Here is a 25,743-nt window from a genome sequence, read left to right as displayed (position 1 = left end):
AGTTATCACAATTTCATGAGTTTTCAAAAAAATGTCTCCATATATGTCTATAGGAGATCACCAAATGATAACCATAAAAAGATTAAAATAACTGTAAGTCAATCTCCAGTGATCAATTTATTTTCATCAAATACATGTAATTAACATTATATTTTAATTCAAAAAGGGTAAGATTGTAATTTTCTTTTTCTATTTATCTTTACAATTTTTTAATCTCATAAAAAGGAGTTTTTAATTCTTTAAAAACACTGATTAAATTTTCAACTTTGTAAACTCCCAAGATCACTTGTTTTTGTTTTCTTTAACATTTTTTAAACTCACTTCTTCGTCTTGTTCTTTTAGATATTAAATTTTTATGTTTTATTTGATAATTGTGCAAATTAATAATAAGATATTTATGTGTTTTCATAAATAAGTATATTGTCAAAAAAATTTATGATATCTTTAAATTTATATTTTATTCACAAATAAAAATATTATTATAACATCGACTGAGATAAAAAATAAAACACAATATTAAAATCAAGATGTATTTCGTTACATTATGAAAATACCCTTCTAGTTAGTATTAATGTGTCACTAATCATTGAAACGATTAATGTGAAAAAAAATTAGAGTAGTGTTTCACATGGTGAAACAACACATGATTGATGTATTGTTAATCGTTGAAGTGACTCCACTAATGGCCTGGTATCCGAGCCTTTGGCCTTTCTAGAGATCAGTGGTTCAAACCTCAGCAAATATGAAAAGGGTGTGAGTTTATTTGTTGCATTAACTGTATACAAATATTATATACTTTAAAAACAGATGGGATTAAAGCATGAGTAATTCATCAGATAATTACGAACCTGATAGTAACATAAAAAGAGACAAACAATGCAAACACATACAAGGATATGATTACTCCTGGCTACTAAATGGAAGCCTGAATCGGATGATCAACCCCTTGTCGATAATAACGGAGTCGTTTTAGAGAATTGGAAATGTTGTCGATGCTCGTGTTTCTTGCATTTGACGTTTACCTTTTAGATTTTGATGATTTAAATACGTTTTCTTTGTAGTATCTGAGCTCGGCGATGCTTTCTTTTATGTCGTCCATGGCTCTGTGCTTGTTCTCCTTTCGTGGAGCTTTTTTGTTATCTGTGCGTGAAAAAAGCAATTAAATTGAAAATAGAGCACATCAGATGAATTTTCTTTTGAATTATATGATATTTATATATGACAAATACTCACACACACTCCTCACATTTAATGATGTTTGAACCCTTGACATCCTTGAAGGCTGGGCTCTGCCGGTAATCCAAGTACCGTTGGCCAATAAACCTCACATTTGGTGTGTTTGAGAACGGCAAGTGTAAGATTCCACATCAGTTAGGGAGGTGAACAAAGGTTGTCTTATAAGAGGCTGAATACCTCCTCTATCATATGCGTTTTAAAATTGTTAGTTTATGTGTGGACAAAACGGACAACATCTGATACAGTTAGCCTGAGATGTTACAGATGGTATCAGATCCGGGGAACCGGATTGGTGAGCCAACGAAGACGTTGGGCTCCCGCGGGGGGGGGGGGGGGGGGGGGGAGGTGGATCGTAAGATCCCACATCGTTTGGGGGGAGGGGAACAAAGGTTGACTCATAAGGGACCAGATACCTCCTCTATCAGACATTCAAAAGCATTTTAAAACCGTGAGTCCATGTATGGACAAAGCGGAAAGTATCTGTTACGATTAGCCTGGGATGTTATAGCGGGAACCAATTATTCATTATGAATATACATCAATATTCATGAATATCATGCATTTTCATTCATTAATATAATTTCATATGAATAATTATCATGATGAAATGGATGGTTCTCACAGTGTCTCATATACATTAAAATCTTGAATTTAGCCAAGTTCATAAGAATATTGTTTTTTGCCCGACCATAATAACACATGTTAGCAATACTTTTGTATTTATTCGTATAAGTAATCTTTAATAAATACTCGCCCGTCCCAAAATAATACCCAATTTCTATATTAGTTTGTACGGAAATAAGAGTCCACTTTTCACAAAAAAAAAAGTGCATATTTTGCTTTGCCACTCTACCCTTAATTAGAAAATGGAGAAATTACGTACCACCCTGTCATCAAGGGTAAACCTGTCATTTAGTTCATTAAATGTGTAACAATTACGCTTCCTAAAACTGTGTGCCTTTTTCATCCTAAACAGTTATTTTGGGACAGAGGGAGTAAACAGATACACGAAATTGTGACATTGGTTTAAAAAACAGTGGTACGTTTGGAGTCTTAACCTCGTGTAAAGACAGGCAAATAACAAGACAGAAATATTACCTTTGGGGAACCAACGAAGACACAAAGCCTTAACGCTGCTGACATCAACGACTACGTGAGAGAAAAGACCAGCCAAATCAGGCATGTATTTCTGCAAAAGAACGAAAACTTGAGAAATTGGTATCTTCGTTTCTCTTCGTGTAATTGGTTCCAACAGAAAAAAGATGATCAGGCTTCATTTTAATTGAACAGAAAAGATTAGACAATTAAGATAAATCGAATGTAGCCATAACTGATAAATGTGTTCACTTCTTGATTGTGCAAAGAATTCATACCATCTGCTAATCTTGTAACATCTGATAATGTGAATACCAGTCTACAAAACGGCAAAGTGGACGATAAACTTGACATATACGTCATCAAATGTTACAAGATCATCAGGTTACCGGTCAAAAAGGGTAAAAATGTAGAAAATTTTGAAACTTTGTTACTGAATGAGAAAAAAAGATATTTTTTACACTATATAGAAACTAGTGTAAATTACAATTTTCATCCCTGTGGTTTGTTAATAATTTCGATTTTCATCCCTGAGATTTTAAAATGGCAATTTTCATCCTTATGGTGTGATAATTATTGCTATTTTCATCCCTGGACCCTGGGTTAATTCCTACCTTAAAGTATAAGGGACCAAAATTGTAAATCATAAACTAGCAATGAATTGAAAGCCATAGGGACAAAAACCATGATTTCTAAATCACATGGACGAAAATAGTAAATTTTAACAAACCACAGGGATGAAAATCGTAATTTACTCTAGAAACTAAGGCAAAATTTATTGCATTTTGCCATAATTTCTACCGTTTCAAATAATTTCTCATGTTTGATGGTTTCACTGTAACTGTGAAACAATAGATTCACGAATTAATCCATACAAGTCGAATGTTCGGATTTTTTTTACCTTCAAGAACATAAAATCGACATAAACTGAATTCCCTGCAAGCAGAGGAGTATATGTGCCCACATGTCTCTTGACAAATTCTATAACCTACAGAAAATATCATGTTTTGATTAAAGAAAACCGAATAACGAAAGCAAACTGATGTAGCTCTTACCAGAAGGGAGCTATTCATCATGAAGAAAAATAAAAAATAATAATCCAATTTCCGGCGACCAAAGTAAATGAAAATAGAAGGAAGCCAATATAAGCAATGCTCCCATAAATTCATTGAAATATAAGCATATAGAACTCTAAAAAAATAAGAGATGGCGGTTTTCGTTATAGAGAAACCCGATTTCTTTATCCTTCCACATATTTAAAATTGAGAGGAACACAATTATTCAATATCTGAATAGGGTTCTCAGAGAGGGGATACGAAATAACAGCAGTACATGAAACCTCAAAACTGGCTGACGTTTGATACGAGTTGATTGTAGCGAAAAGAAGGTGAAATTCTGAAAGCTTGTTGCTTAATTACTATTTAGTGATAACACAAACTGATGATGCTTCCTGATTAGAGATTAGAAATTATGTTTTCAAGTTATAAAAACAAGGACCCGAGTCACAAGATCTGCGCACTACTTCCGGTAAAGAATATGCTCCCTCCGTCACAAAATAATTGCAAAAATTTCCCATTTGGGATGTCTCAACTTAACAGCAACATTTCCTCTTTTGGCAAATTTTCAAGTATATTAATAATGTTGATTATGGTCCTTCAAGAGTCATCCTATTTTGTATGACAATTTTGGGACAAAATACTATTGATTGACGGAAGTTTGGCCTAAGATTATAATATACAAAATATAGTTCTTTATTACAATTATATATTTCATCTTCTATGTATTGTATAATGAATAGGAACCATGTTGACAGCTAAAAGTAACCAGGAACGAGGGTTAAATTACCTGTTGTTCAGATTCTTTTTCACTGAGGGTACTTTGGATCACCTTTTCTGTCAAGCCTATAAAAAATATGACTTGTAAGGCCAAGATAGTAATTATTCAGATGGTAACTGTTGGTGTCATATGTTGATCCCAAAGAGTACATACATGCATATGTGAATGATGTAATAGTTTCTCAGGTATCCCACAAAACCAATAGTGTTCCTGGGACACGTAGGGTTACTACAGGTGCTTTTGTGATGCAAACAGGACCGGAAGAGCGAGCATGAGGTAGGCAGATGAAAGAGCTGTGGAACGTATTAGGATTTTAATTTGACATGGATAGTTATAAGTAATTTACCAATCTAAAAAAAGGCATTTTGATCCCACTCAAGTCTAGTAATGTCCCAGACTAACGTCACGCCAAACGTGGGATATCAAGTTTTGGTACTGCCCTATCCTTCCCCATCCTGTCCCACATACCAAGCGCAACCTAAGTAACCTAGGGCGAACTTCTGTGTGGGTTAAGGCTTCTACATCCCCTATTCATCTTCTTGCATATGTCAACAACTTTTTCCCTAAAAATTTATATATTTATATATAGGGGCAGGTTCCATTAGGAACCTGGGAATCGTCCATTAAAAACATGGACGTGTTTAATTGTATAACACGTCCATATTAATCATAAATGAGTGAAGTAGCACTTCCATTTCCATCATGAATGTGTTATTCATTATGAATAATTGAATATTCATCATGAAGAGGGACATGTAGCGCAATGGGCGGTTCCCGGGTCCCTAACCAATTGTAGGTTCCTAATGGAACTTCCCTCTCTCTCTCTCTCTCTTTATATACATATATATGTAATATAATTATATATACTGTGTATGTCCTCTCATTGTAGACAGTTGATTATAGAATATAATATTGAATGAGCTAAAGACCACTTACCACTTGCTGCATGATGATCTTGACACCATTCTCCCATTTCATCGAGACACTCTTTTGTTTGATGTATGACCAAGTCAGGACCCTGAGCCAAAAATTATATTTTTTAGACCCTATGAAACTAATAGGTTGGCTACTAAAATATAAGCAAGTACATAAACCAAGTTGAACAAAATAAGGTTGTTGAAACAACCATTTCTTATTACACATACAGGGAAATAGTGAAAGGTGGGACATAGAAAAGTATGAGCATACAGACATTAGTAACAAACAAGATGGTAATATAGGAAAAAAGTATCAAAATGTCTGCAGTTCATGGTTCGAATTCGCGAAATGGCAAAATTTTGTCTCCCAACGTGTGTGCAATATTAGATATTCCAGAATGGTGTTTCAACAAAATTGCTCAAATGTTTAACCTATTGTATAATTCTTATGAATGYTATARATTACTTGGTTCTTAGTTATCCTATATTATATAGGTTTTAGCAGCAGACTCCAATTAGTGATTAGTCCTTGTCAACCACTAGATAAATATGTTTATGATGCACTTATCAAGGTACCTAAGCAAAATATATCCTGCAAGTTATGAGAAAAGGGTCATAGGACGTATAATTCAGGTTGCTCTTATCAAAATATTTTGCATAGACAGTTAAAGTGCATGCTCTTCTATTAAATCCTAAGGCTACATTGGCGTTAATAGTAAAACAAAGACAACTCGTACCCAAAAACTTCTTTCTTAAACGACATTCTAACAAAAACCTATGATAAGGTATGATGATGCAAATGTACTAGATATTGCTCCATCTTTTTCCCTATTCAAAGACCACTTTTCAAATTGGTAGAATTCAAGAATATATATATATATATATATATATAATTGTGCCCTTGTTAAATTTGATATTTCATTATTAATTGGACTCGCAATACTTTACTCAATTTGTTAATCCCAATAACTCCTTTCCCTAACTAGTCTTGGTCTATTTAAGGTGTTGTTATATTGTATGAGTCAATTGTGACATATTAGCCTATTAGGACAGTCCAACCCCTTGGTTCAATAAAATATATCATCCTATTTGTTTCCAACATTTAACATTTTCATTTCCGAGTCCATTTGTATGTGTGGGAACTGAAGAAGTGAAGATGTGGATGTGTTGTTGTGGGTCCTATTTAACTTTATGCAAGGGAAATGAAGATTAGACCCACAAAATGGAGAAAAGAGTAAAATGAAACAAATGTATAAAATACATTAATAAATGTTGGAACTGCTTTCTTTTTGGGCTAGAGAAGAGAGAAAATGCAAAAGAATGAGATGAAAGTACCCTAAATCAAGAAACGGACATGAAGAAACATAAACCAAGTAGTTGGCTTTTAATTTGAGATGGGGGAGGTAATGGATAAAAAGATGCACTTACATCACAGGTTAAGCATCGGGGTTTCTTTTTAAGTCTAAAAACCAAAAGTTCATCTTCCTATAGATGAATAGATTCCGTCACCACTTCACTGTTATATGCCCTAGTAATGGTGATTACTTAGAAGGGAGAACCATCCTCAATAGAGACTGATATTCGATGCCTCGCATTTATGATACACTATAGAAACAAAGTACTATGTTTATAAACCTTAAATTTTGTTATGCATTTCATTTCTAGGGATGAAATTTTATACGCTTAGGGGCTGTTCGGTTCGTTTTCTATTAAGACCTGTATGGATATAGTTGTTTGTATTGATATAGTTGTCTGTATATTAACAGATAAGTTGTTCGGTTATTGTGCTGAATAAACAGTCTGAATGATAAAAATGACTATTTTACCCTTGGTCTTACATAGAACATAATAGATCACATCTCTCAAAACAACAATATTAATAGATCAAATCATATAACTGTAAACAAATTGAAACCCCAAATTAAAAAACATACCCAAATCTTGGCATAATAGAATACAAAGGAATGAAACCTAAAACCCAAAATTTAAATGAAAAAGGCAGGTGAGGCAGAGGGATGCAACTCGTCGGTGTGATAGAATACAAACAGGTTGGCATAATAGAATACAAACCCTAAAACGAGAGATGCAACTCGTCGGTGTGTGAGGGAGAGGGCAGGTGAGGCGGCGACGACCGGCAATGGTGAGGCAGAGGGCGACGACCGACGATGGTGAGGCAGAAGGCGACGACCGACGATGGTGAGGCAGAAGGCGACGACCGACGATGGTGAGGCAGAAGGCGACGACCGACGATGGTGAGGCAGAAGGCGACGACCGGCAATGGTGAGGCAGAGGAAGACCGGCAATGGGTGATGGTGAGGCAGAGGAAGACCGGCGATGGCTTTAGGGGAGTTTTTTTTTTCTGGAGAACGAGAGATGGGTTGCAAGGGTAAGAAGGTAAAAAAAATGGCTGAGTGGATAGGACTCTTCTTGGTGGGCTGAGCGAATCAGCCTCTTTCTGGCCCATTAAGTCACTTCCGAACACTTATATATGGCTTAGCGAATAAGCCATACATGCAATATAGCCTATTAAGTCACTTCCGAACAGCCCCTTAGATGAGTAAATAACAAAAGTGTGTGATCAATAGACTTTGAATGAGGTAATGGGATTTTGATATTGTAAATTGGCTAATTTCCAATACATTCCATCAGTTAGAAAGAAAAAATAAGTTACTAAAAGACAGTAACAAGATTATAATGATCAAAGCCACCAGGAGCACGCCAATAATTAGAAAGCAAGGCCAACATTCAACTTACCTCTACAGATTTGGTCAAGTTCCCATCTGTAATCACACAGGCAATCTCCAGTATTCTATCTACTTCAACATTCAATCCTGCACATGAATCAAATTTATAATGAGGACAAGAGGAACCAACAGAACAGAGTAACAAACTTGGAAGAGCAAACAAAATATGAGTCTTAAACTGACAGCATATGATTAGGCCAAGACCAAGACACATGGTTAGGCCCCAAGCAACCTATATAGTGTTGGATATTTTTTTATTTAAATGGAAATTTCAGTTTTTTTGTTTTCTTGGTTTTTTGGTTTTGGTTGACAGTTTTTGTGTAACTGTTGAAACATTTTATCCATAAGAACCCTATTTGTATTAGAGTTTTTTCTTGCTCCCTTAACATGTCATCTGTCCATTTTTCCTGAGTTTTCTTTGTTCCTTACAAGTGTTCTAACACTAAATGAGAGCTGCACATCATTGAGTTCGAACGACTTCATATATCGGTTCCGCGATTGACGAAGTTATGCATACATTGTTGTATCCTGGGAGACATATTGTCATCTAATTCTTTCGGCAAATACGGGACAATTTTGTCTTAAGGAGAGAGCTAAATCTCGACTCAGGTTCAACTTATTTGTTCTTTATTATCCATAACGTCTCGTTACTTCTGTTTTATATGTGTTCTGTTTTGTTTGGATGAAATCTTTTATATATTAATCTATGTGAAATCAAAAGAGAACATATAGAACCTAGGAAAGAAAGAAAGAAATCCATGTTCTTGGTTTCAAACCACCAACTTATTATCCACTAGTCTATTTGGGTGCGTTTGGTACATTGGACAAGATAGAACAGAGATCATTGCTCCACGCCTCCCTCTTTACATTTTATTCATTCTTCTAAAACATCAAATACGCCTCCCTCTTTACATTTTATACCACTTTACATTCCTAAAAATATTAATTTTATATAGTTTTTATATTTTGATTGTTTTATGTAATTTATTAAATATTAATAATAAAAAATAATATAGAAAAGGTATAAAAATATTTATTTTTTATAATTTAATAAATTACATAAATTAAACAAAATATATAAACAATTCATTAGGGGTAAATTGGTCATTTTATTTGTTATCTTCTGTCCAGTTCTATCTTACCGAACGCTGAACAATTGTTCTTACCAAACACACCCTTAATGACGAAGAAGCTTGGTTGTGCATAGTGTGCTTAGGTAGGAAGACTAGAGTTTTCTTAACACTCATATTAGTAACTAAGCAGTAGCATATCCATAAATATCCTTTCAAGGAGCTTTAGAAGGTAGTCCAAGCTATTGGCATGTATCAGTACACAAACAAATCCACGAGGACACACCATGGCTCTTTTTCAATAAGATAAGATTCTCAATGATAGTTGGTTACTTGGTTGTATTTACTATTTTTGCGTTAATAGCTTGGTTTATGGCAGGCAGCAGGTTTAACCGCATTTTACATGTGTTGGATCTATTTACTTGCTTTTGAAGAACATTCAAAAGTTCATTTTCAAAAGTACAGTGTAAAAAAGAATACCCCTTTCTATTCAATCTCTCTATGCACATAAATAGGTTGTACATGTACTTCTCAACAATAATTTGTCCATCCACCTGATTCATACATCCACAATCATTATATATATATATATATAAGAACTGTCAACTAAATACCTACCTGTCATTTCCAAGTCAATCCACACGAGAGGCAACCTGTATTCTCCTTCTAGCTTGTCTAGGCTTTGATGCCTGCCTGTATCATTCTTAGTTACAGTCGCACCCTCGACACTATCAGTTTCTTTCTTAGAGTCACCTGAACCACCCAATAAAATGTGGATATAATAAGTAACAACACTTTTCGTATCCTATTAACTCAAAATAACATTTTAATTGGTTATAAGATGATGAGCTCTTAGGGAAGTCCCAGGGGGTATGCAAACAAAAAGTTGATTCAAAAACACATTTACAGGCCCTGTTGGAAGTACAGACCATTTTAGCAACAGAAGAAAACGTCATTGCATAACTTCACAGTAAATAAACATCATTTAATATGGGAGTGCAGGTATTAGAGCCTCACTAAAAATAATTAACCACAAAGTCATTGATTGGTCGAAACTGAAAAAGGTGGCACTACGGAATTAGGAATAACCGCTTGAAACATATACCATTGTCTTTCTCTGTCTTATCAGCAACAATCGTTGTCTGTTCCCTATCATCCTCCACATCCAATTCTAGCACAGAAAAAGCATTCGTGAGCCTGTCCATATTTACTTAAAATCCTTTTTCGATTCTTCAACCATTAAGATCCTGTGACAAGAAACTGAGTGAAATGCCAGCAAAGTATATTTGATAAAGAAATGTTATGAAGAAATGCAGTATTTTCTTTCTCCAGAGAGATATAGCTTATAGAATCAAAAGTAAGATATAAAAGTAGCATGACATTTGTTCCTTCCAAGCTGTAAGTGTTTCGGCTAGTGCATTGCCATGTTGTGTAGAAGTGAACTTTTCACCAAAAACAAATAGTTTTCTTGGGTCCTGTACCTTATTCTAGCATTGATTGATGAACTATCGTAGAAATGTGAAAGATGTCTTTCACATTCATTCAGTTTTCAATGTAATTGCCTTCTTCTAATGTTTGGCTCTTTACATTCTTTTATAACTCTTGTAATTATGTGTGCCTATCTTTATGCATGTAGTTGTTATTTGTTTTTCTTTTATGCAGCCGGATCTATTCTCGGAAACAGCCTCTCTGTCTTGTTTCACAGAGGTAAGGACGTAAGGACCCCTCACCCCTCCACAACCTACCTTCAGGTGGAATATAATGGGTCTATTATGTTTGGTTTGAGTTGGTATATACAAAGGCTACGACATAAATACATACTCATACACTCACGTAAATGAAGTTTCTAGGGACCTCCTCTTTAAAATGTTATGAAGCATAGAAGGCAAAATATCACTTAAATATTATCTTTACACCAGCTTCAGGTATTGCTAGCATAAAGTATTTTCCTTTTATGGGTTGAATACTATGAGTTCTTGTCCATTAAACTAACTGAGCTAAAGCTAAGCCTTGTAGTCCACTTTTTTCTTGGATTCATGACTCATGACCCTGCTAGTTTACTCCATTTTCTCAGATGATAAAGAAATATGTTCTAACTTTCAGGGTCTCATCTTCCTAAACTACTCGTAAAATAGTCCATTCGAACAGGTTCGTTGCATGCTAAACTCAATTAGCTCCGCAATTGAAGTCGCTAAGCATTAAAAGTGGCATGAAGAAATAGGATCTGACATAAACAATAATAAAAGAGCACAGGGGAATGAATATAAATATGCCCAAAGTTAAACTCGATCCTACAGTAAAAGCTTTCATCTTTAACCTACCAATAAACCCCCAAAACCCTACTCCTGTAGTTCTCACATAATCAATAACACAATTGAAATAACAGTAATAAAAGCAATGACTATAACACTTTACAATCGGCATCCTTCCAAAACAAAATCCCAGAAATCAGTTACACGTCCACTGATTCTGTACCATGGCTATCAAATAATTTCAGTCAAAGTGTAAACTAGATGGAGAGAATGGCGTTGTGATGTACAAAGTATATATGTATATATGTATAGCTTACAAATTCACGAATTAGAAACAGAAAGGTACCTTCATATAGCAGAGCAATTGGAGGGAAATTAGGTTGAAGATGGATCGTTTTGTAGTTCCGATTAAGGATTTCGATTTTCGAACACCAACTGTTGCGGAAATAGTCAAATCTCTTTCAAACATTTGGGTACAAATTACGTACGGCCCATACATGGAGAATCTGATGGGCCTTTGAACTGGTTTCTCTCTCGGTAAAAGTATCTCCAATATATTTCTTCTATAATTTTTCAAAAAAAATTACATTCGTTTTTTACAGATTTTGTATTTTTGAGATTTTAACATAAATTATTTATATTTATGCTATATTATAAAGTATTTGATAAAAACTCTTAAAAACTATTTTTTACGCATTAAGTATTGTATATTGATGCATATTGCTTAAAATTCAAGATTACAAGTAAATTATGCATAAGTATAACGTATTAAAGTTTCATGTTTGAATTTGTGTAATTAACTGTGAATAAATATAACCAAATAGATAAACATCTCATTTTAAAATATTAAAAATCTAAAATATAATTAGGATAATTATCGAGTTCTAACAAAATAATTAATTATTATATTTATAAGAAAATTATATTATTAAATCAAATATAAATTACTTTGTTATTGAGCCTAAATTAAATTAWAATWRAAAAAATTTTACACAAAAATATAAATTTTAAATAGTTAATTTGATACTAATATTGATATATTTTTGTCAAATTGTTATGATATCTTCAAATTTATATTTWWTYMAAAAWWAAAATATCATCGTTTTTTCAAAATCACATAAGACCATACTATAACATCGACTGAGATAAAGAATAAAATGAAAAATTAAAATCAAGATGTATCTCGCTGCATTGCACGAGTATCCTTCTAGTCTATACTATATTATAAAACATTTGACAAAAACTCTTAAAAACCACTTTTTATGCGTAAAGTACTGTTTATTGATGCATATTACTTAAAACTCAAGATTGCAAGTATATTGTGAGCAAGTACAACTTATTAAAGCTCCATATCTGAATTCGTGTAACTAACTGCAGATAGGCATAATCAAATACATGATAAACATATCATTTTAAATATAAAAAATATAAAATATAATTAGGATAATCATTGAATTCTAACAAAATACTTAGTTGTTATTTTCATAAAAAAATATATTATTAAATCTAAATTATTTTTCTTTGTTACTAAACCTAAATTAAATTATAATTAAAAAATAAATTAAGAAAATTACACCAAAACACAAGAACTTTTTTAAAAAATTAATTTGATACTGGTATCGATATATTTTTTTATAAATTTATGATATTTTCAAATTTATATTTTATTCAAAAATAAAAACATTATCGTTTTCTCAAAACCAAATAAAACCGTATTATATCGACATAAAAAAAAGAATAAAACGAAACACTTAAATCAATATATGTCTCGATGCATTGCACGAGTACCCTTCTAGTTATATTATAAACCATTTGATAAAAAACTTTTAAAAATCATTTTTATGCATGAATTACTGTTAATTTAAGCATATTACTAAAATTTAATATTATAACTAAATTGTACATAAGTATAATTTATAAAAAGCTCCATTTTTTAATTTTGTGTAACTAATGTAATCAAATACAAGATAAATATCTTATTTTAACTATAAAAATTCTAAAATATAATTAAGATAATCATTAACTTCTAATAGAATACTTAATTATTATCATTATAAAAATTTATATTGTTAAATAAAAAATAAATGACTTCGTTATTAAACATAAATTAAATCATAAAAAACACTTGAATTATAAAATTAAAAAAAATTAATAGTTAATTTGATATTAATATCAATATATTTTTTTCAAAGTTTTATAATATCTTCAAGTTTATATTTTATTCAAAAATAAAAACATTAGTGTTTTCTCGAAACCATGTAAAACCATATTATATCAACAGGGACAAAGAAATAAACAAAATATTAAAATCGAAATGTATCTCGCTGCATTGTGTGAGTGTCCTTCTAGTATTATTATAATATTCTCTATATTAGAAACAATATAGCAAAATTGTTAGGGTATTGTAGATTTTTATTCATGGAAAAGCTGTTGAAGATGCTCTAAGTAAATATAACTTTAGAAAAATTAATTAAAATAATCATTTTCAGATATTGGTTTCATCTGTTGATCATTTCTCTTCCAAAATCACCAAAATGTCACTAGATCCATAAGTGGTAGTTACACGGTTTGCGGATGAGTAAAAGTGTAAAAAAAAGATTTTGAACTAGATCTGCAAGTGTAGGGACTAAAACTGTAAATTAGTCCTAGCACCTAATAAGTGCCATTACAGACCTATATCAAATTTACATATTTGGCCTTTTCACTTGTGAATCTGGTTCAGAAACTTTTTTTTACACTTTGATCCCCTCCGCAAATTACGGACCTGTCACTTGCAGGCCTAATGACATTTTAGTAATTTTATGAGAGAATGAAATAATAGGTGAAATCAAAAGCCGAAAATTGCTATTTTAATTAATTTTCTATAACTTTATTATATATATATATATATATATATATATATTTTTTAATTATTTATTTTATTTTATGTTTTTTGAATTTTCACTTTAATGTCCATAAAGTATTATTTATATACGGTTTTTATATTTTGATTAATTATATAGTTTATTAAATATTAGTAATAATAACATGTATACAATAAAAATTGAAAACTGTATAAATTCCTGATTATTTTTCGATTTTGAAAAACGACCACTCATTTGAAGTTTTCTATTGCCTCGATTTTTCAACTACTAAGACAAAAGGTTTCAGATATAAGTAGACAACATCTTTATCTGCACTTTCGGTTCAAGAAGATCGGTATTTCATCGAGTTTAGAGAAAGAAGAGGTTGAAGTTCGAGGTCGAAAAGCTTCGTTTATCGAATATTGGAGGTAAAATACTCAACCAAATTTTCAAGTTCTTTATATGGCTAACTTTTTCTTTACTTCATCTATTGAACCTTGGTAGCCTTATGTCTCATATTTTTATATTGAATGTCCAATCTTGACTTTTTCTACGATTTCCGATTTTTCGACTTCTTTTACGATTTCTGATTTTTGAATCCAAACTTTAAATGAACAAATAAGACTAAATACTTGATGGTTTTCGTTGATAATTATTCACATGGCCAATGAAATAAATTTCTATAGTTCATTGAAAACATCAGCAAAAACGGTTTAATAATTTTCTGTGGATATAGCTGTCTGTATTGATGTAGTTGTATGTAAATTAACAGATAAGTTGTTTTTCGGTTGTTATGCTAAATAAATAGTATGAATACGTTGGAGATTAATTAATAATTAGGAATTTAATTAAATAATCAAATATATATTTTAATTAATATACTAATTTAAATTATATTTAATTAATATATTATTTTAATTTATAAATTTAGATTATTTAATTATAATAAGGGGGTGTTTACAATAATCATTAAGATTATTTTTAATGATTTATATCGAGATTAAAAGTTAAAACGTCATATTTTGAGTTTGTTAATTATAGGGACACTTTAATTTGAAGAGATGAATTTATAAGGCTATAAAATGATGAATTTGACGTTTTGGGACGTCATCAAGTTATAGACTTGGGGTTTGACTAAAGTTGGTTGAGATTAGGGGTGAGCAGCGGAACCGGGTACCCGGTTATAGAACCGGAACCACCTTGGAACCGCCGGTTCCAGAACCGGAACCGATATGAGTGATTCTGGTTCCTAAAATACGGAACCGATTGAGAATGGTTCCGGTTCCGGTTCTCAATTTTTCGGAACCGTTACCCGCCGGGTACCCGGTATTTTTCAATAAAAAAATAATAATTTATTTTTTAATACCAAATTTATATTAGCTTTACATATTAAAAGCACGTCGTCATCTTCAATCTTCATCTAAATTCTTCATATATATAAAATGATTCGTATTTTTTCAAATTGTGTGTTCACTTGGATTCATAGTATGTAATCGTTAAACTTTGAACAATTACCATTATAATATGTAATCGTTAAACTTTGAACATTTTCTATTAGTCTATTATAGTTTGTAATCGTTAATCAATATTTGTAACCATTATTCTGTATAATTTGTATTCTTGCTTATTTATTTAGTGTTTTAACAATGTTTTATTTTTTATTTCTAAATAACAAATTTTTAATATTTTAGGAAGCGGGTACCCGGAACCGGAACCGGTTCCCGGCGGTTCCGGTTCCAAAAATTTAAGAACCGCTCTAACCGGTTCCGGTTCCAATATCTCAAGAACCGCCGGTTCCGGTTCCGGTTCCTGTCAAAAAGGGCGGATACCCGCCTATGCTCACCCCTAGTTCAGAGTTGACCAAATATTTGACTTTTGACTCACATGAATTGTAATTATGGGGTGAAATTAATTTATTTGAGACATATTAGGATGCTGGAAGATGGGGTTTGACTTTAAGTCGGGGTGAGGTTGATCATGGTTGACTTTTGGAGAAATTAAGTCATTAATGAGGTATGATGATATGAAATGTATAAGTCTTCGTATGAACATGTGCATCTTCATGAGACTTATAACGAGATGCATACTTACGTACAAATTTGTTTTTAGCATTATATAGTTTGTATGGTGATGTGTACATATGCATAATGTTTTAGTTTACATACATGATACAATATATTTGACATGTATGTTATTTATGATTAGTTGAATGTTCTGTGTTTATTTTGTTTTCAAATAATTATAGTATGCTATTTCATATAAAAGTTTTGCTATTTCAAACAAGTGACATGATCCTGTAATGGGTGTCTATACAAGTATATATATGACCATATAGTTTATGAGATTTTTTTTCTTTTAGCGTTGCATGTTTTCACATAATGCATTGATTTGATATAGAGTTTACATGTTCATATATATGATGTAATGTGTTTTTATTCACATAAACCATAAACTCACTGAGTTTTATAAGCTGACTACAATATGTATATCAGGGACAAAAGGTTTCGGATGGAACAAAAGAAAACGACACACATAGAGACTTGTCTTGTCCATTTAAGTTCAGTATCTATGTTCAAACATCTAAGGTGGATAAATCTTGCAACGCAATCCGGTATGGGACGGATTATCATTTAAGTTACATATATTATTGTTTTAAAATATTCCGCTCTAAATGGTATACAGTTTTAATTTAAAACGTTATTTTTGAGTATCTATACAAGACTGTTTCAGATGACGTGACATTTTCATGGAAAAATGAGGGTGTTACATGAGTCATCAAATCTGTAAGACATGTTCAACCACCATTTGTTTTTATTTGTTGAAACATAAATTTCACATATTTTAACGAGATTTTGAATTTATTTTTTTCATTATCGATTTATAATAAAAATATCATATCGTGTTGCATCACAAGAGCATACAACTAGTATTAAATGAGAACTTAGGAGCCGTTTACCAAACATTTACCTGGTAAGTGCTTACCGGTAAAACTTAACACTACCATTTAAAACCAGATTCTAAAACAATAAATTAATAGTTGTGTACCCGCGCAATGTGGCGGGAGTCGTGAATTTTAACGATTTTGAAGTTTCACTGGTTTTATTATAGAAGATTTAACGATGATATAAGTTACACTTGGTATTTACATATTAATACAATTTGAATAAATAAGAGTTATGGTTCCAATTACAGTCTATCGATGAAAAAAATTGTATGACAACTTAAAATCCAATATATTTAAAATCCAACATATTTAAACGACTCCACAAATGTGTTTGATTTACACCAAGAGCAAATAATCAAGAGATCGAGAGCGAGACCGAGAGTTATAGAGCAATCGAATGAGAGAACTTTTAATAACTCATGTTGAATATTAGTTTGAATCTCACATTGGGGGACGAGAAGAAGACATAGAGGTACAAGAGAGTGAAAACATGAGTGAAATGTGTAACATGAAAATAAAAGGTAATAATGTGCATTGGTAACTTTCACTATATGTTATTTTAAATGTAGATTAAAAATTTTTAAGACTGAATGTATCAAGTAGCAATACTTATGCATTATGAGTTGTTTTTAAGACTTTGTACATAAATGTATAGTATTTTGTACATTAAAATTTGTTTTTGATAAATATGATTTATAAGGTAGTATAAATAAATACGAATTTAAATAAAAACTAAAAAACAATTAAAATCACCAAAAAATTCAAACACGATATTAAAAATTTAATTTTATTACAAATTTAAACCAACAAATGGAAACAATGTCTAGTCCTCACTATCGGTATCCCAAGAACCCCTTTATAAAGTAGAAGGGTTTTTCTCTGCTCATTTCTTCGTGGTTTTCAAATCCTTCCAACTTCTACAATAAACTGTTTACAGGTGATTTCTTCTTCCATTTCTGAACCAGCCTAACCAATCTTGGTACCAATGGCGGCCCTCGTTCCTCCTCCAGTCTCGCCGGCCGCGGCGGAAGCGATCAAGCCGGAGAAAGTCGATTACATGGACCTGCCGACCCCTATTCCTTACGAAGAAATCCACCGGGAAGCCCTCAGTTAATATCATTCTGTTCTTGAACCTCAGTTACTGAATTTGCTATAGGAATTAGACGTGTTTTGGGTTTTTATTGTAAATGGGTTTAGGTAGTTGATTGGAATTGTCGCGTAAACCCTAACCCCATTTTCATCGTTAAACCCTAAGTTTACTTAATGATTGTCAGAATCTTACTTTTTGAATTAGAACTGTTTTTATGGTTACTAAATATATGTCTGTCTTGTCTTCTTTGTGGCATCGGAGCATGTATCATGGGGTTCAAGAGGTCTTTATTATATTTTTGAAATTGGATGTCCTGCTTAACTCTGTATAAGTAATGCATTTGCTGTTCGGAAATCTAAGAGCAAATTCTACAAGGACTTTAGATTCAAGAAGTAAAATCTTTGGTCATGGAAATCAAAGTTTTGCTGCTGTGTAACTGAGAGTGGGATCTATTTGAAGTTGAAATTTCTTGGACTATCTGTGATTGGTTGACTGTCTTGATGTTTTCTATCAATTTTTCTATTGGCACAAGGCATATTTAAATTAATTGACAGTAAGAATACATGATGCTTCCAGTGAATTGGGACATTGAAGAACTTGCAAAATAGAAAAACAGGGGCAGGTTCATTCAGGAACCTTATATTACCTATTTTATATAGTATTCATGATGAATAGTCTGACAAATATTGATGGTGAATGTGGTGCATGTATTCATGTTGATAATATTCATTATTATTCATGGTTATTCATCATGAATATTACATAAAATAGGTGGTTCCGGGATTCTCAAAATATTTAAGGTTCCTAAACGAACTTTATTCTATGAAAATATATGAATTTGTACCTTATCTGTTAAAAGCATCTTAGATTGAATGCATTGTTTTTTTCCTTAGTGTCCTTAAAGCCTGAACATTTCGAGGGGATGCGTGTTGATTTTACCAAAGGACTGAATCAGAGGTTCTCACTGAGTCACAGGTAACTAATTTAACATAAACATTTTATTCTTCAAGTTGGTATGAGCATTCCTCCTTTGATTTGACAAGCATCCCATTTTTAACTTTACAGTATTATCATGGGACCCACCGAGATTCCTTCTCAATCCGCTGAAACAATTAAAATTCCTACTGCACACTATGAGTTTGGTGCTAACTTCATAGATCCAAAGGTCGGTATTTACAATCGCATGTCATCAATGATAAATGTTTGTCTATAATCGTCAATCTCACTTTGATAGTGTTGCTTGGTGTGCCGTAGTTGATGCTTTTCGGAAGGGTCTTGACCGATGGGCGGGTTAACGCCAGAGTGAAATGTGACTTGTCTGAGAATCTTAGCATGAAGGCCAATGCTCAGGTAAAAGGGTAGAAGTGTAGTTGATATTTACTTTCCCATCAAGCATTGTTTGGCTGAATGAACGTCATAAAACCTAAAATAACTATTCATTAATTCCATGTCTTTCTTCTCAGCTTACAAGTGAGCCGCACATGTCGCATGGGATGGTTAACTTTGACTACAAGGTAACTTATTCGTCTTGTTGGCTCTTGCTCTTCATAACACATATAATGCATATATATATATATATATATATTTTAAATTTTATTAAGTTATTTTATTTAGTCTTGAAAATGGAGGATACCATCAAGCACACCTCAGGTTTCAATGTGTTAAAAATCATACAAGTCTGTTCCAACTATTGAGTTTATTTGTTTACTCATTTTGTGTGTAGGGTACCGACTATAGGGCTCAATTTCAACTAGGAAATGGTGCCTTACTCGGAGCTAGTTATATACAGGTAAATTTTTGCCATCTCTTATATTAATGCAGGTACGTAATTAGCAATATGTTCATTGAGTTTGGGTATGTCCCCTGGCCTTTAGAATGGTAAATGCAGTACTGCACTATGTGAAATGCCTTATAAGATAGAACAGTCAACTTTTGGTGCTTACTTGGAGGAATGTTGTTCTTCTATAACTGTAACTCAAGTATTTGATAGTAGCACCTAGGATATTTCTATTAAAAGGTGGGCATATTAATTAAGTTGTTTGTCACCAATACACTCATACAACTGTTTCCTGACTTGTACAGCACGAGGAATAAAATCTTCTGATTTCCAGAATATATGATGGGTTTGCAGATCTTCGATTGGTGTCCAATTATACAATCGTATTTGATTGTTTGCCAATTAGCCCCATTATGGATGACTAATCTGTCTTAGGGTCTGTTTGTTAGCAGCTTAATTAGCTTAATGGGACTCGCAACTTATTCGGTCAACTATACATGACTGTTTGGTTGTGGTTTAATGATATAGAAAGTGGCTTATTCAGTAAGCTTCTAGGGGGAAGCTTTATGCAGAAAACCAAGTTTTTCCCAAACCTGCCCCGCCCAATAAAAAACAGGCTCCTTCCATCTATGTAAAAACCCTCTCAAACAAAAACTTTCCTTATCTATACAAACAGATCAATCCACATAGACAACTTTGTCCATACATGACTTAATGGAAAACCTACCGAACATCCCCTCACCAGTCATTAGATATATCAGAGTTGCTGATTAGTTTAGTTCTGTTTCTTCTTCCTGGGCATGCATCGTTGTCACCTTAAGGATTTATTTTCTTTTATCAGAAACAATTTTTATGTTTCATATTTTTCTTGCAGAGTGTGACCCCTAATCTGTCCTTGGGCGGGGAAGTATTCTGGGCTGGTCAGCATCGTAAGTCTGGTCTTGGTTATGCTGCCCGATACAACACAGATAAAATGGTAATTCCCTCATACTGTCATATCTGAAGATTTAACATATCATTATTTCTAATATGTATTGTTACATTTGGTCGCATACTTTGAATGATTTTCTTGGTTGATTATGTTCAGAACTTTTTGTATGGGAATAGCACGAGATACCAGTGTGAGATGCAAAAATAAACAAGCTAAAGCCTCCTCATTTGTAGTAAACCTCTCCCTTCCGATTGTGCAAAATGTGATTTTTGGTCCCAAAAATGGTGTGCTCAAACTTTGGCCCAACGGTATCTGGTAACCCGACCTTTCTAGAGGTCAAAGGGTTCCGACCTCACCAAAAGGTCAGGCGTGTGCGATTTTCACTTGCCGTATATGGAGATTATATACTTTGATCATGTTGCCTTACTTGCTATATGGGGTAGAGGGCGGGCAGTATAGGCCTCTGGATGTGTTTTTGCCTTGCTTGCTCTGTGTGGGTTTTGTCTACCTTACCGTTTGTATGTTTTTGATGTATCCATTCGTTGCTTTTTCTTATTTTCCCGTGCGTCGTTCATCGTATGCTTATCTACATTCCTGCTACCTGTTTGCTCACACACTTGCACAAGCCAGGGGGTCTTCATAGAAACAACTGCTCTACTTTTTTGAGGTAGAGATTAGGTCTGCATACCTCACCCTCCCTAGTCCCTAGACCCTACTTCAAGTGGGATTAAGGGTTCGTTTGGTTTGGTTTTTTTTATTTTGTTTTTTGTTTCCTACTGGTGGGTGTGGAGTATTTCCTATGCTTTAATTTCACCACCAAATTTGCTCATATTTTTGGATGTTAGTAAAGCTCATTCCATTCGTACAGGTTGCTGCAGGACAAGTTGCTAGCACTGGAATGGTGGCTCTTAGCTATGTTCAGAAAGTGTCTGAAAAGGTAAGCAATTCAAACTTTTTAAATATTATCGGTATACTTTTTTGCACTTGCTAGCTTACTACATCACTATCGGTTTTTTCGTCGTAGGTTTCTTTGGCATCTGATTTGATGTACAATTACATGTCAAGAGACGTCACTGCCAGCTTTGGCTATGATTATATCCTTCGCCAGGTAATTCAACAAAGCCCTTAATATTTTCATTTTTTACGTTTTTCTTCATTCAAATAGAGTTTGGCAACTTGCTGTCTTTTGATCTTACAAGATTTCACCACCAAATTTGCTGTACAGCAATGTGTAGGATCAACATAATGAGGAGTTGGGTTGAAAAGATTGATGTGTAGTTTTATAAAATATTAGTTGGGATTTCGTTTGCTTAAATATAAACACGCAATACCACCTCATGATGCAGACATTAAAAGATAAGTAAGTTCAAGGATAAAAATACAACACCGTGATTTAAAATGGTTCAGATCTCTTATGTCACGTCTATTGCTCGAGTAGCCGGAGAGCTAGGAATCCACTAAATTACTCTTTATGGAATAGTAAAACCTTTGTATAATTAGAGCTTAACCACTCAAGAACATTGTTCCAGTTCAAATGAACAATCAAGACTGATCCAATGATCAATCAAGTAATCTCACATTAGATACTATGTACAAAGATTTTTTTTTTGAAAGGAAACCAGGCAAATAATATGTACACAGAAATTTGATTACTTATAAAAATACACAAGTTGTAATGTTGAGTAATCAATAAATTATTGTTGAACAATTGACAAAAATTTCTTTGTATGAATAAGTTATGAAGTATTGATGCTTGCAAAGGTAATGCTTGCAAAGGTAATGTACATTAGATATACTATGTACAAAGAAATTTGATTACTTATAAAAATACACAAGTATTGATGTTTCTATCATGTCTGGGTACCAAACGCACTCTCACAGAAGCTTGTGAAAGGGTTCAACAGTATATTTGACTTTTGGCCGTTCTGAGTGGAATATAGCCTTAGGACTTGGACGGATGTCCGTTCTTAACATCATGGATCCTTGTGAGAGGCGAACTCAACCTCTCATGTTCTTTTTAAAAGATAAATGAAATTTAAGATAAAATAGTTTAAATTTCCGTAATAAATTTTGAACAGTTAAAAACCTCATCTTATAACTGAATCTCACTTGAACTTTTGAATCAAATGAACATGCAAGAGATCTTTGATATCTTCGGCTGGTTTTATATTGTTATCTAGCTTATCAACTAATTTTTACCAAACATTACTAGTTTATTAGCCAACAACTACCTTCTTAGCTAGTTTGCTAAACATTGTCTTAGGGGTCTTATACTAAAAGCTTATTGGTAAGCGCGTAATGGGTCATTTACCTTACCGGATGAACATGGCAAGAGCCGAGAATCTTACCTGCCTACCTAGTAAGAGCGATGATAAGGCTTACCGGGTAAATTGTTGCATACAATACCGTTTCGATGGACTACAATCTTACCAGCTAAAGTACGTTAGAGTATTGATTTTTACTGGTAAGTGCTTACGGGTAAGCGTTTGAGTGGGTAAACAACCTCTTAGTAACCGTAGGCTGATATCAATGCTATTAATTCAATCTGACTTGTGGAACCTTGAGATAGGCGTGATTTTCAAATGTAGTATCATAGCAAACCATGAGATTCATATGATGAATAGAAGGATAAAACATTCTTTAAAGCATTTTCCGAGTCCATTGATTTTTTTTTCCTGTTTACATTAACAGTGTCGGCTTAGGGGCAAGATCGACTCAAATGGCTGCACATCGGCTTTTCTTGAAGAAAGGTTGAATATGGGTCTCAATTTTATTCTTTCTGCTGAGGTGAGTACATCTATCACCCGATATCTCAATACACATACACCATAAAGAAATCCAGACCAGTGCCATTCTTTTTAAGTATATATACTTTTTCCGTTCTAAATAAGTGTCCACTTTCTAATTTTACCCTTAAACATAAGAGGGAGAAATTCATTACTCCCTTTATCATCAAGAGTAAAATTGTCATTTAGTTAATAAAAAGTGTAATAATTGCACATTTCTAAAACCGTGCATTTTTTGTGCACATTTATTTTGGGGAAATTAACGTAAATAGTCGTTTTACCCGGCTCAATTCACCTTCTAGCCAGCTCTCTCCCACACTCGCCAAAAAGTCAACACCTCTTCAAGTGCCCATACACAACTTGTGGAAGGGGTATTTAAAAAAAATTCATACTTGAAGATCTACGAGTGGACGTGGCTTGTCTTGGAAAGTGGGAAGTAAGCTTTCAACCCTCCGCTAATGGCCCGTTTTCGACCCTCCGCAAGTGGCAAGCTTGTCTTGACTAGTAAGGAATGGCACTCCGAGTTATTTTAGAGAAGTGCTTCCTCCACAAGTTGCATTAAGGGCACTTGCGGAGGTATGAGTTGGCTAGGAGATGATTTGAGCCGGTAAAATGGCTATTTACATTAATTTCCCTTTATTTTGGAATGGACGGAGTTGTATTTGTATACACCACAACAAACACGCACTCCTCACTTTCAGTGAGGCTTGAAACCTAGGGGATCTACTAGTAACCTGGGTACTGCTGTGCCGATGACCCTTGATCAGTGGCATCTTCATTGGCGTCTGTCTATTGGCATATCAAGCAACCATTGAGGATTGAGTTGATATTTTACAGTTTATAACCATTTTACATGCTGCGCGTGTTTTAAATTTATATGCAAATGCAGATCGACCACATGAAGAAAGACTACAAGTTTGGGTTTGGATTGACGGTTGGAGAATAGGGAGAAGCAGCAGCAACGCGGGATGCAGAATCTACTCATTGTTTCAAGTGAGTCAGCTTGTCATACGAGACTGATTAAATTTTTTTCATCTTACGGACAATTTTGTACCTTTTTTGAGCAATATTGTTTGTGGCGGCAGTTCCAAATGCATGGAACAGTTTAGAGCAGCATTCGTAGACGTTAAATTTTGCAGTTTGGAGATATAATTCAATATAATTGTGGTTTCAGCCGTTTGTATGGATCATAATAAGGATCAATTTGCATTGTTAGCGTAAGGTGATGTTACTGAAATAACGTGACACCTTAGCACTCCCGGTTAAAGCTTGGGTTAACCTAAATTCCACCCTTTCCGCTAGGGCGAGGGTTGGTTAAGGAACCTAAGCCCCGTCCTTTTCACTAGGGTGGGGCTTGGATAGAATCCGATTAAGGCTAGGTTCACCCAAGTCCTACCCCTTTTTGTTAGGGTGAGGCTTGGGTTGGATCTGTTAGGTTAACCTAATCCCCACCCTTTTTACTATGGTGAGGCTTGGATAGCATCTGGTTAATCCTAGTTTAACCTAAGTTGCCACACTTTCTCGTTTCTACGAGGGTGAGGCTTGGGTTGGGTCTGGTTATGGTTTTATGGCTAGGTTCACATAAGCCTCACCAAGGTCTAAATATGCTAGAAAATGTTTAATTCAATATCTGGTAGTTATTCAAATGTTTGTTTCGGTATCTGATAAACTAGGGATGTTCAAACGTCTGATCGTTTCAGTTATTGTTTCGTTCTAGGTTGTTTTACGTATTGCGAGTTTTCTGCTACATAACGTGATGAAATTAAGTTTGTTTTCTGCTACGTAATGTGAATATGAGAAACTAGCCAAACCCGAAACTAAGTTTGTTTTCACATTTTCGTAAATAAAGGGTTTGAGTAACGCTTACGTCGTTTTTCTAAGAAGACCTTAAATTCGTAACTGGAATTTCACAATTTACGTAACTGACATAAAGAAAATGTAATGTGAATGACACCGAAAGTTTGCAGTTTTTGTTATCGAACAAGAAATCTAACCAGTAACACTGTTTATTTTTATTTGATAAGATTTTTAATCATTAATTAAACAATCTTATTTATATGAGTTCACTAGGAATGACTACTGGCCGGGTATTGTTATCCTCGTCCCCGAAACCGATAATGAATACCGTCCTCGTAACCGGCCCGATCCCCCTCGAGTCCCTGCGGTTTCCCTGATCCCCGTTGGGGAACCCGTTAAGAGTAAAAATCCTTTTTCCCCGTTGG

General features: G+C 33.6%; 2 protein-coding genes across 2 annotated transcripts; one reads left to right on the top strand and one right to left on the bottom strand.

The window, feature by feature from the left end:
• Nucleotides 1-756: 756 nt before the first annotated feature.
• LOC112512691 (oligoribonuclease-like) lies at nucleotides 757-11,592 on the bottom strand. The gene is made up of 9 exons (XM_025118788.1): nucleotides 11,497-11,592; nucleotides 10,004-10,145; nucleotides 9,517-9,651; nucleotides 7,839-7,915; nucleotides 5,104-5,185; nucleotides 4,177-4,232; nucleotides 3,233-3,319; nucleotides 2,335-2,425; nucleotides 757-1,140 (listed from the first exon to the last, which is right to left on the bottom strand). Exons 2-9 carry the CDS (start codon nucleotides 10,101-10,103, stop codon nucleotides 1,019-1,021), a joined length of 750 nt encoding a protein of 249 aa, XP_024974556.1. The 5' UTR covers nucleotides 10,104-10,145; nucleotides 11,497-11,592; the 3' UTR covers nucleotides 757-1,018.
• Nucleotides 11,593-17,822: 6,230 nt separating this feature from the next.
• On the top strand, nucleotides 17,823-24,742 carry LOC112513677 (mitochondrial import receptor subunit TOM40-1-like). The gene is made up of 11 exons (XM_025120016.1): nucleotides 17,823-18,046; nucleotides 18,921-19,002; nucleotides 19,093-19,192; nucleotides 19,282-19,377; nucleotides 19,491-19,541; nucleotides 19,751-19,816; nucleotides 20,679-20,780; nucleotides 21,604-21,672; nucleotides 21,760-21,843; nucleotides 23,427-23,522; nucleotides 24,411-24,742. The coding sequence occupies exons 1-11, from the start codon at nucleotides 17,923-17,925 to the stop codon at nucleotides 24,465-24,467; spliced, it is 927 nt and encodes a 308-aa protein (XP_024975784.1). The 5' UTR covers nucleotides 17,823-17,922; the 3' UTR covers nucleotides 24,468-24,742.
• The last annotated feature ends 1,001 nt before the right edge of the window (nucleotides 24,743-25,743 follow it).

The sequence above is a fragment of the Cynara cardunculus genome (assembly GCF_001531365.2).
Source record: "Cynara cardunculus var. scolymus isolate 2C chromosome LG 5, CcrdV1, whole genome shotgun sequence".
Taxonomy (NCBI): Eukaryota; Viridiplantae; Streptophyta; class Magnoliopsida; order Asterales; family Asteraceae; genus Cynara; species Cynara cardunculus.
This window is presented reverse-complemented; position numbering and strand designations above follow the sequence as displayed.

What these genes read in the sequence shown, in the direction of transcription:
- LOC112512691 (XM_025118788.1), bottom strand. Translation starts at nt 10,103, where the DNA reads ATGGACAGGCTCACGAATGCTTTTTCTGTGCTAGAATTGGATGTGGAG. An exon ending in GATTGACTTGGAAATGACAG is followed by an intron (nt 7,916 to 9,516) that starts GTAGGTATTTAG and finishes ATTCATGTGCAG; the next exon opens with GATTGAATGTTGAAGTAGAT. An exon ending in AGATCATCATGCAGCAAGTG is followed by an intron (nt 4,233 to 5,103) that starts GTAAGTGGTCTT and finishes TATTTTTTATAG; the next exon opens with GCTTGACAGAAAAGGTGATC.
- LOC112513677 (XM_025120016.1), top strand. Translation starts at nt 17,923, where the DNA reads ATGGCGGCCCTCGTTCCTCCTCCAGTCTCGCCGGCCGCGGCGGAAGCG. An exon ending in AATCCACCGGGAAGCCCTCA is followed by an intron (nt 18,047 to 18,920) that starts GTTAATATCATT and finishes TTTTTTCCTTAG; the next exon opens with TGTCCTTAAAGCCTGAACAT. An exon ending in ATGATTATATCCTTCGCCAG is followed by an intron (nt 21,844 to 23,426) that starts GTAATTCAACAA and finishes TTACATTAACAG; the next exon opens with TGTCGGCTTAGGGGCAAGAT.